This window comes from Dysidea avara, chromosome 4 (assembly GCF_963678975.1).
Source record: "Dysidea avara chromosome 4, odDysAvar1.4, whole genome shotgun sequence".
Taxonomy (NCBI): Eukaryota; Metazoa; Porifera; class Demospongiae; order Dictyoceratida; family Dysideidae; genus Dysidea; species Dysidea avara.
In genome coordinates, this window is record NC_089275.1 from 2,219,933 (window position 1) to 2,232,271 (window position 12,339).

The following is a 12,339-nucleotide window of genomic DNA, read 5'->3' on the forward strand; positions in this document are numbered from 1 at the left end:
TTTAGTTAGCCATGCATGATTTCAAAATATCATGCTCAACTCCAAAAATTGTCCATAAACCCAATATCGGAAATTCAAAAAAATTCTAAAGCCAATTTTTGCTTTCAAAGTAGCCTACACGACCAGCAGAAATACCCTCTCAGAATGCCTGATTTTTAAAACAATTGATATAGCTAACCATGAAAAATACTGTAATGGTCAATCTCAAATAGCCTATTCTTGCTGACCATATCATCTACCTTGCTGATGCGTTGTGGTGTCATAAAATTATACCGCCAATGCAATAATTCACACATCGTTTATTCAACAGATTTAATCAACATTAGTGCATATAGCTAAAGTTGTGGGTGTACGCATGATTGTCCTACACAGTAAAACAACCTAGTGACATTACTGGACTTAGCCACAAAAACTGTATAATACATCATGTCACCATAACACCATTGCAACACCCCAGGGGCGGATCTAGGATTTATAAAAGGGGGGGGCTAACTCAAGGTACTAATCTTTTGGGTAGAGGTGTGTGAAGTACACGTAGAGGTGTGCGAAGCATGCTGGAACTAGGGGGGTCTGGGGGCATGCCCCCCCACTTGAAAAAATAGATGCTAAAATACTGCAATTTGGAGACATTTCCACATAAAATTCATAATATTTTCTGCCAGTAGATATTTTATATACTGCCTTTAGATTATAGGTATGGCTCTCTGACTCTGAAGTATTTTGCTAATGGAAAAGTTTGGGTAGGTACAGGCAACCAAGTACATGATGCACCCCTCTCACAATTGCACAACACTGAATAGGTGCATGTTAGAATAATAATGTTGAAAGTGGAAAATTTTGAAATTTGAACAATACAAGATTGAATCTGAGAGCAGTTTCAATGGAAATTGTGTACCTGAATTAAGTATTGTCATACATATTAACTACACAAGTAGATGAATGAAGCCCTTTAAACAGACCAATGTACTTCATTGTATGTATAGGTGCAGGCAGATTTGGAAAAATTCCATAACAAAACCAACTACATGCTTCCAGTGAATGTTCTATTAGAGTAGTTAGCTGACTGCTCTATTAGAGTATCTCGATCTTGTACACCTCCAATGCTGATCCGGGTCCTTGTTACATTAACTTTAGCATAAATCCATTGATAATACCTTGGAAATATGTTTATAAGGTGGTTTTATGAGTATTTGTATTATTAGTGATCATATAATTATGCTAAGACAAAATTTCATTATAATACTCGGCATATTGATCAAGTAAAGCCTAAATATGAAGGGGGGGGCTTCAGCCCCCAAAGCCCCCCCCCCCCCTGGATCCGCCCCTGCACCCATGCATCAAGCTCTACAATTATATCATGATCAACTAGTACCTGGCTTCACCTATGCAATGTCAATCACCATAATCAACACTTGTGAGCATATGTGGCTTTACCATATACGTACAAATTTTCTAGGTACATAATTTTTGCGGTTCAACAAGTTTCAGGATTTAGCATTTTTATGGTTTATTCTCTGAGATTACCATTAGAAAGCATAAGTAAACCCCAATAATCATTAATTTTTGAGGATGAAAATTCCGTGGAAGGCCAAGCAAGCACAAAATCCGCAAAAATTACATCCCTCAAAATTGTATATATATGGTATGAGGTATATCTACCTGTGAGACAGCCAGTCACAGCTTTGACTAACTAGTCTCCCACCGGAAAATCCTAGAATAAATGCAGTATGGAATATTTCAACAATAGATATCAAAAATAGAATGAAGTAGCTATAGGAAAGACAGTTGTGGAGAAGAAATAAATAACATAATTACTTATAACAAAAACATGATAATAATGATCATTATGTACATAATACATAATTTCATCACTTTTAGACTAGTTCTTGTCAGCAAAGTTCAAGCAGGAACCCATGGGGCACTAACAAGTTCCTAAGCCTGGTTGAAGTGATCTGCAAAATTGCATAAAAGACAACGTTACAAGTCTACAGCTCTGATAATAAACTTTGGCCCATTCTTTCTATTACTAAATATATAAGTTTAAATCCAGTATTATTCATTCTGGTAATTCTTTTTCCTCTCGCTCTCTCTCACCTCCCAAAATTATCTTACTGCTCGACATTGCTTCAGACCAACTGGTGCCTTTTGGCATAGCGCAGTACATACAATGCATACTTGATGGACTTACTTGTGCCCTCCTTTATGCTGCATTATCTTATTTTTCTTTACAGCACAAGGTGTTGATTCGCAGTAGCACTGTGTGATGACTTCCCTATTTATGCATAAGTTTGACAGGAATTGTCTGAGTTTTCTGTATAATTGATTGATTGCAGAGTTCCTTTTTCTAGAGTCTCTTTGTAACACTGTGTAATGGGCTGAACACAAAAGTATAATTGCCATTTTGCTATCTCAGTAATTGATAGTTGTGGTGTGCATTCAGGTGAAGCAATAAGCCAGGCCCCATTCCTTCCATTTTAATGTAGTATGCATGGGTTCACCAGCCATAATTATGTTACAAAAAACCAAGTATAAAGAAAACTAGGAATCATAGAAATATAAACAAGGAAGGCCGCCTACACCTGAAGATAATAATACTAGTGGACTTATAATTCAGTCATTGGTATGACTGAAGTAGGGAACTAATATAGATGACTTGTTTCACTACTTCTTACCTGTATTTCTATGATCCCTTAGACAATGGCATTTGGAGAATACTCTGATATTATTTTGCAAAGTATGCAAGGTTTTATTCTGGTAAGAGACCTGTACACAGGTGTCTCACCCACAAATATTTGACAAATTGCATACTTTGTGGGTTATTAGTTACAAGACATGCATTGCTAGTAGATTAACACACCTCAGAAATGATGTAATAATCACCTCAAGTACTTTGATTAATCCATCATTGATTCTGGGTTGTTTATTGACTGGTACTGTTCAAGTACTCTCCAGCTGCTTGTTTATTCCTATTACAGCCATAGAATGAAATCTGTGGATAGTTTTTAAGATTGTTCTCCCACCCACTGACACACATGTGATTTTATTGTACACAAAATAAATGCGTGCTTATGTAATCTTGAATGGCTTTGCAACAAAACAAACTTGCGATGCATTGCCCCTTTAGTGTTGGAAAACCAAACTTTATTTACATGAATAAAATATGTAACCAGTTACTTTGAAAATGTTATTTTGTAGTCATTTTAAGTGTCCTCTTGACTATCATCATCATCATCAACATCACTACTCCTGTAAGTCAACAGGTAACAACACAATGTGATTTATACTATAAACCCTTACTTGATAAAATGCTCCTCTTCAACCTGCTTCGTCTCTAATGGAGAACCATAAAATGGATCACAACACAAGATGTCACTACCCTCACCTAGTCTATCAAATGATACTCCATTCTCACCAGTATTACTTGTGTGATCACTAATGGTGCTACTCTGTTTGGTAGTGGAGGAGGATTGAATGGTGGAGGAGGATTGAATGGATGACTTCTCACTACTGGTAGGGCTATGCGATGGAGATTGCTGCTTATCTTCTAAAAGAGAATGTATCATAATACTATGTCACATGATGTCACTAATCTCACCCATGATAATTAACTTTTCTTCACCACCAAATGCAAGATGTGATTGCCCACCACTAGCACTTGCATAACCTGATGATTTGCTGTAACTGGCATGACCAGAAGGGTAGCTTTTCGAGTGTGACGGTTGTTCTGATAACACTGATGCTGTGGGCTATTATAAAGTATCTAGTGTCATTAATATTATAAATTTAAACATGAAGTAATAAAGGTAGTGAAACAAGATGAATGATTGTAACATTACACTACATAGCTATCCCTACATTGGCTTATCTGTTTAGTTCCAAAGTAGGGATAGCTACACATAATGTAATTCATTCATATCTCTTGTTTCACAACATTTTATTCTTTGAAAAGACTACTTCAATCATTAATCTTCTTTAATGACAACTAATTTGTTAACTTTTGTGATAGTTATTATACAAATGTGGTTGTGACTGCTTTATTACAGTATATTGATATTGCTACTTATCCCAATTATGGATGTATGGTTCAGAGCCATTTCTTGTTTTCTACAGTGAATCTACAGCTGATTGGATTAAAAGGCATGGTCATGCACTTGAAGACAATTTGATCATTTATGGTGTGGCAGGTTTTCCTGATTGTTTAAGGGCATCATCATACAATCGTTTATAAGTACAGCTCCATATATCTATTCTATACTCCCTCTTGCAGCAGCATAATAGCTTCGAATAGATTTGTAGCATGTAAATACGCTCCTCTAAGGAAAGGGTTGAAGTGAAAAATTAATGCCTTAGTATAGTTTCCTTTCAAGAAGAAAATGACTACATAACTGAAGATAAAAGTAAATGCAAGGTGCAGAAGGCAGATATACATTTCAGAACCAGAAAAGGCCTACGCCACATGTGAATTTGTAATTGTGGCATGAAACAGTGGCCATGTGATGCTTTGTTTGGCCTTTAGCCTTGCGATGGTGGTCAGGAAGACAAGCAAACCGAAACTTGGGGTTTAGTGATTTTATATAGGTAAACAGTAATGCTTCCAGTGTGTATAATAGTTTCTATTTAATAGTTATAATAGCTTTTATAGTTTCTAGCTTTAAATGCTGGATGTGTAGTTAGGTGCACTAAAACTATTCTGTAAAGGTGATTTTTACTATGTATGATCGTGAGTTTTGAAGTTTGGTGGGCACCATTTATTTTTAGGAAGAATTCCTATAACCAGTGCCTAAACACAATGTTAGTTCAAGCTGGTTTTGTTAAAAAGTATAGGAGCCACCTTTTGTGGGAGGTATACCAGGCTCCAATGACAATTTCTGGACCAGCCTTGACAAGAATCAGTGGTTTATTGGTAGGGCCTGTTTCTGTTTGTTAGGTTTTTGTGTTGATTTTTGGTGCACTAAGCAGCCAGCACATCTTTGTAGCCTCATGTCTGAACTTAGGTTGCATTGTGTTCCCTTCCATTTTGAAATTTATATATCTTTTGCTCAGCCCAGCACACTCTATCCCTTTGTGAGCACTCGTAATACTACTAATCAGATTTCTATCTTCTTTGCATGTAGAAAACTGTACAAGTGCTGGAAATGTAATTAAAAACTGATGCATTTTTGGTGTATATTGCATGCTCACTACTGCATGGGAAAGTTGTAAAGGCCTTTAATAAAACTGTCTCAAAAGTCAAAACTACTGATGTGTGATTTATATCAGTTTTCCTAAATCAGTCACATATAGTATAATTTGTGCATTCATGATAACCTTCAGAAATTTCCAAGAGGCACAATGAGTCTGAGCATGATCAATTGTGATGATTTATTGTTAGACGTCGAACAGGTGCCTTTTGGCATACCACAATACATAAATGCATTTTAAAATAATACCTCTACCCTCCTTTGTGCCCCATTTCTTTTTGCTGACAGTGCAAGGTGTTGATTTGTAGAAGCACATCATGGCTTTCTTTGTTTTAAAATTTATTTATTTATTATGGCTTCATAGCACAAGTGCTGAAGGTCTGTAGGACACCTGGTCCTACAACCTGTTTCTTTTACATGCTGACCGTCATGTTAACATTTGTATCCATAGTGACCAGACTGAATGCAGAGATGCTTCTCATACTGTTCTCAATTTGTAATGTTGTGCATCAAACAAACTGAACAGAGCTGAAACAAAGAACAATGGCCACTTCATTTTTCAGTAATTGATGGTTGGGGCACACATTCAGATGCAAAATTATTTCTTACTTTTTATGTGGTATGTACAGGTTTACCAGTCATAATTATGTGGTATGTACAGGTTTACCAGTCATAATTATGTGGTATGTACAGGTTTACCAGTCATAATCATGCTACAAAAACAGTAAACAATTTTAAATTTGATAAGGAATCAACAAAGGAGGGTGGTACTGTAACTTGTGTATTTCTAGCTGTAGTGTCTGCAAGGTGATTTATTTGTAGCTGAACTCTTTACAGAGTAATTTATTTATTATATCAAAGCTGAACTCTGGTTTATCTATATAGAAGCTGAACTCTTTACAGAGTGACTTGTTTGTAGCTGAATTCACAACAGTTGCAGCATAACTCTCTATATGGTGAATTTTGTAGCTGAACACTCTTTACAGGGTGACCTGAAATCCCTATAGGGTGACTTACAGGATGACTTGCTTACAGCTGAACTTTTTACAGCATATATCTAGCACTTATGCACCAATTGGATCACTACTTATACTGAAACTGCAATTACATATCAAGGTGATTGCAATGATCAGAGTATACTCAAGCGACTATGCTTCCAAACAATCAAAGCAGAGCGGCTTAACTTTAAAACAATCAGAGCATGGTGTCTCAACCCAGCTGCCCCTATAACACCATAGATGCAGCTGTAGTTTAAATACAAGGGGACCACACCCCTTGATTTATTTTGTAATGTACTGTGAGATACACAGCAAGATCAAAAAAGTAGCCAACCTAAAAAAAAACAGTCCCACATATGTATTAGTACAATGGGTTCTCCATTATCTGAACACCTGTGTGCCAGTTTAATTGCAAATGAATTTACATAAGTGTATAAGTGAATCCCATTCATTTATATACATTGTTCTGAAACATAGTGTCAAAATAGTCTCATAGAGCAGTCATTCATACTGGTTGGATAATTGAGAGTCCTGATAATTGAGTGTCTGAATAATCGAGTACCTACTGTAACCAATTGCAAAAAATGGTGTAGTTGATTTAAAAATTAAACATGGATCCAATGACAAAAGTAATGGTGAACAAGAGATATGAATTACATCATAGCTTTGGTACGTATTGCTCAAATGCAACATCAGTGTATGTGTATTAAAAACATGCTAATTAAAGGGTGTGGCATCCATTTTACTCATGACCCAAACAAAACAGGTGCCATGCCCTTTGATTAGCAGGTTTTTTATCGCTTACACTCTCGTTACGTTTGAGCAGTATATACTGTATGTGGAAAACTCCCTGCTTGGCAAATGAGCAGAATGTGATGCCAATGTAGGGAGTTTACCACATACTGTAGATACAGTATATCATTGTTTTATCCCTAGATTTCTACTGTATTCATTGAATGAACACCCCAGCCTTGGGAATGATGCAACAATTACCTCAACTCTGCCTCAGCTATACCTCACTTCTACTACATACACTACACATTAACATAAGGTAGTTGTGCCTTACTACATCGGACTGTACGTTTTACTAGTAATTAAACTAATACATTACACACATAATTGACTAACCTCATTATGTTTGTGAACATTTGCTTCTAATCTGATCATTGCTAGAAAATGTCCCCTATCAGTGGCCAGATCCAAAGCAGTCATTCCCTCCTGTAATAGTATCAACATTACATGACATGATTTCATTAAAAACACATCCATTTAATTTAAATGTCAGCATTAAAATAATAGGTAAAAAATTTTTGAGCATAAGAGACTGAAGCCTATACATCATAGGGATTGCAGATAATGTGATGTATGAATGTATAAATGCATGCAAACTGAATACACACATTTCTTATACTCTGTTCACACTACCTTCTAACTTGGGTACAGCACTGCACAAATCAAAAGAAAAAACTGCTGTGAAAATCATACGTGTTAGGCCATTTCATGCCCAGCTCACAAAACAAGGAAGGTGAGTTCACATGGCTAGGAATGCATTCCAAAATAGTCAACTCTGGTTAATAATAAGGTGGAATCTGTTGGCCACAAAGTGAATATCAGGACACATGATAGTGTGTTGCAATGCCAAGAAAGCCATTGCATTCAGGCACAAGACAAACAGGTGTGCATTTTAACAGAAACCAAGTAAATGTAATTTCACACATTCATACCACTCAACAGAAATTTTTCTATGAAACATCCCTTTGGTTGGCAAAACCATCTTTGAGATACTCACCTTCACATTTTCTTGCATTTCTCTTAAATTTCTTCCACATTAATTTGTACATGCGCACACCTGGTTTACTGAAATTGGTTTCAGAAATGTGTAGGTATATGTATGTATGTTTGTATTTGGGTGTCTTTCTGCACTCAAGTGAGCAAAAGTTTATTCACTAAAAACAGCCTTAATTATGCAGTACTAGGGACCACAAAGGTGTGGGCATGGACCATGAATAAACATCACCCAAAAACCAGTCTCACTTTCCCAGATGATGATGAGTATTGGTTAGGTAAACCTAAGTCCAAACAAGCTTCATTTCAGATCATCCCAAAACGCTTTTAACAAGTTGCTACGGAACTTTTAAAATGAATATTTCTACTGAGTGACCAATCAGTCACTCACTCACTCAGTTAGTCACTTAATATTTTCACTGTTTGACGTCACTTCGGCCAGAGAGGTGCCTTTTGGCATACCATAGTACATACAATGCATTCTTTATGGACTTACCAGTGTCCTCTTTTGTGTTCCGTTTATCTTTGCTGACAGCGAAAAGTGTTGATTAGACAGTAGACATGATGGCTTTCCTTTGTAACGGATATCATCCGTATTTTTCACTGTGTTTGTAGAGGTACTTTTCAAACAGTTCTTGATTTGTAATGCTGTGTAATGGGTTGAACATAACTGACAACAAAGTGTAATAGATACTTCATTTTTCAGACAATAATTGATAGCTGGAGTGCATGGCACCATTCTTTCTTTTGATGCAGTATGCATGGGTTCACCAGTCATACTACAAAAAAAAATGTTAACAAACAAGTACACAGGAATTTTCAACTAGAGAAGGGACGATAGCACAAGTACTGAAACAAGCTGGAGTAGTGTATGTGATATTAAATCACAGTAAAACAATAAGAAGTGCTATATCCCTACTGTGCATTTTCAGGTATCTTGAGCACAGTAGGGATATAACTCTTCTTATTGTTTTACTGTGATTTAATATCGTGCATTACTCCAGACTGTTTCAGTACTTTTTTATCAATGTGCTATGGTCCCTATTCTAGTTAAAAATTCCAAAACTTTTTGTATACTTGTGTGAGAAATAAAAGCCATATTATAGAGTCCATATTAAACTTCCAGGCAGATAAGGTCATACCTATTTAAAGTTGTCCCACCAACTCAAGTTTATATAGAAATTAATTAGTAAGAGAAAAAATCTCATCACATGACACCTAGAAATTAATGTGTTAAATGTACATTGCTGAATGATCGAGATACTCTAATAGAACAGTCAGCAAGTAAAATTTTGAAGCATAGATATATCAAGACATATGGTAATGTGTCATGTGGTCAAGAAAACTGGCGCACCACACTGTGAGTGTATATTGACAGAAAGAAACAGCCTTTTCATGCAAAATCAAAGGTGGTGCCCAAGAAATGACTGCAATGATGTTAATGCTAATAAATTTTAACCATGCACAGCCATTATTAAACTTTATTAGCATTTACATCATTGCAGCCATTTCTTGGTTGCCACCTTTGATTTCACAACTTTTTCAACCAGGCTTTTTAAGGAATTTTTTCACTGTTTTTGTGCGGGTAAGATATATGTGGCAATTAAGTAATTTAAAGTGTTCCTATCACCTAATGTGACACAAATTTTTATAACTACTTGTAGGCACAAGTGTAACCATAATCTACACAATCCTAAATTTCAAAAATTATTCTACCATGTGGTGGGCTATATGATCACTCCTCTAAAGCTGCTATTATGAGTCATTATGCTCATAGTATTACTATAGGAATACTGTCCCAGATTAGTTACCTGTACCCCTCACCATATAGTAAGGACTATGAAGATATGAAATGCAAAACCCAAGTCAACTATGGTGTTTTTTGAATGTCAATAGGACTGCCTAATATTTCCATAACATTAACCATAACTCACCTTTGTAACAGCATTAACATCTGCTCCTGATTTGATTAGTGACTCCACTAAATCAACAGTATTATTATTACAACCAGCAGCAAGGTGCAGCGGAGTCCACTGATCCTATAATAGTACACAAGACATGTGATATGATACGGATACATGTATTGGAACAAATGTACAGTGTATGGTACTGTACTATCTATTATTCTCATTGCACACATCAACTCACTATTTGAACAGCATTAACATCTGCTCCTGATTTGATAAGTGACTCCACTACTTCAACAGTATTATAACCAGCAGCAGAGTGCAGTGGAGTCCACTGATCCTATAATAGTACACAAGACATGTGATATGATATGGATACATGTATCATAACAAATGTATAGTGTATGGTACTGTACTATCTATTATTCTCATTGCACACATCAACTCACTTTTGTAACAGCATTAACATCTGCTCCTGATTTGATAAGTGACTCCACTACTTCAACAGTATTATTATAATGAACAGCACAGTGCAGTGGAGTCCACTGATTCTATAATAATACACAAGATATGTGATATGATAAGGATACATGTATCATAACAAATATACAGTGTATGGTACTGTACTATCTATTATTCTCATTGCACACATCAACTCACTATTTGAACAGCATTAACATCTGCTCCTGATTTGATAAGTGACTCCACTACTTCAACGGTATTATAACCAGCAGCAGAGTGCAGTGGAGTCCACTGATCCTATAATAGTACACAAGACATGTGATATGATATGGATACATGTATTGTAACAAATGTACAGTGTATGGTACTGTACTATCTATTATTCTCATTGCACACATCAACTCACTTTTGTAACAGCATTAACATCTGCTCCTGATTTGATAAGTGACTCCACTACTTCAACAGTATTATTATAACCAGCAGCAGAGTGCAGTGGAGTCCACTGATCCTATAATAGTACACAAGACATGTGATATGATATGGATACATGTATTGTAACAAATGTACAGTGTATGGTACTGTACTATCTATTATTCTCATTGCACACATCAACTCACTTTTGTAACAGCATTAACATCTGCTCCTGATTTGATAAGTGACTCCACTACTTCAACAGTATTATTATAATGAACAGCACAGTGCAGTGGAGTCCACTGATTCTATAATAATACACAAGACATGTGATATGATAAGGATACATGTATTGTAACAAATATACAGTGTATGGTACTGTACTATCTATTATTCTCATTGCACACATCAACTCACTATTTCAACAGCATTAACATCTGCTCCTGATTTGATAAGTGACTCCACTACTTCAACAGTATTATTATAACGAGCAGCAAGGTGCAGTGGAGTCCACTGATTCTATAATAGTACACAAGACATGTGATATGATATGGATACATGTATTGTAACAAATGTACAGTGTGTGGTACTGTACTATCTATTATTCTCATTGCACATATCAACTCACAGCATTAACATCTGCTCCTGATTTGATAAGTGACTCCACTACTTCAACAGTATTATTATAATGAACAGCACAGTGCAGTGGAGTCCACTGATTCTATAATAATACACAAGACATGTGATATGATAAGGATACATGTATCATAACAAATATACAGTGTATGGTACTGTACTATCTATTATTCTCATTGCACACATCAACTCACTATTTCAACAGCATTAACATCTGCTCCTGATTTGATAAGTGACTCCACTACTTCAACAGTATTATAACCAGCAGCAGAGTGCAGTGGAGTCCACTGATACTATAATAGTACACAAGACATGTGATATGATATGGATACATGTATTGTAAAAATGTACAGTGTATGGTACTGTACTATCTATTATTCTCATTGCACACATCAACTCACTATTTCAACAGCATTAACATCTGCTCCTGATTTGATAAGTGACTCCACTACTTCAACAGTATTATAACCAGCAGCAGAGTGCAGTGGAGTCCACTGATTCTATAATAGCACACAAGACATGTGATATGATATGGATACATGTATTGTAAAAATGTACAGTGTATGGTACTGTACTATCTATTATTCTCATTGCACACATCAACTCACTATTTCAACAGCATTAACATCTGCTCCTGATTTGATAAGTGACTCCACTATTTCAACAGTATTATTATAACGAGCAGCACGGTGCAGTGGAGTCCACTGATCCTATAATAGTACACAAGACATGTGATATGATATGGATACATGTATTGTAACAAATGTATAGTGTATGGTACTGTACTATCTATTATTCTCATTGCACACATCAACTCACTTTTGTAACAGCATTAACATCTGCTCCTGATTTGATAAGTGACTCCACTACTTCAACAGCATTATTATAATGAACAGCACAGTGCAGTGGAGTCCACTGATTCTATAATAATACACAAGACATGTGACATGATAAGGATAC

General features: G+C 35.9%; 1 protein-coding gene across 1 annotated transcript in view; it reads right to left on the reverse strand.

Moving 5' to 3' along the window:
• Nucleotides 1-3,035: 3,035 nt before the first annotated feature.
• LOC136252782 (poly [ADP-ribose] polymerase tankyrase-2-like) overlaps nucleotides 3,036-12,339 on the reverse strand; it is a 49,183-nt gene continuing 39,879 nt past the window's right edge. The window contains exons 10-23 of the mRNA XM_066045349.1: nucleotides 12,199-12,300; nucleotides 11,988-12,089; nucleotides 11,781-11,879; nucleotides 11,574-11,672; nucleotides 11,161-11,262; nucleotides 10,739-10,840; nucleotides 10,320-10,421; nucleotides 10,112-10,210; nucleotides 9,898-10,002; nucleotides 7,307-7,396; nucleotides 3,596-3,746; nucleotides 3,383-3,544; nucleotides 3,298-3,331; nucleotides 3,036-3,246 (exon numbers count right to left, since the gene is read on the reverse strand). Coding sequence (XP_065901421.1) covers nucleotides 3,201-3,246; nucleotides 3,298-3,331; nucleotides 3,383-3,544; nucleotides 3,596-3,746; nucleotides 7,307-7,396; nucleotides 9,898-10,002; nucleotides 10,112-10,210; nucleotides 10,320-10,421; nucleotides 10,739-10,840; nucleotides 11,161-11,262; nucleotides 11,574-11,672; nucleotides 11,781-11,879; nucleotides 11,988-12,089; nucleotides 12,199-12,300 — 1,395 coding nt within the window. The 3' untranslated portion in view covers nucleotides 3,036-3,200. The remainder of the gene's footprint in view (nucleotides 3,247-3,297; nucleotides 3,332-3,382; nucleotides 3,545-3,595; nucleotides 3,747-7,306; nucleotides 7,397-9,897; nucleotides 10,003-10,111; nucleotides 10,211-10,319; nucleotides 10,422-10,738; nucleotides 10,841-11,160; nucleotides 11,263-11,573; nucleotides 11,673-11,780; nucleotides 11,880-11,987; nucleotides 12,090-12,198; nucleotides 12,301-12,339) is intronic.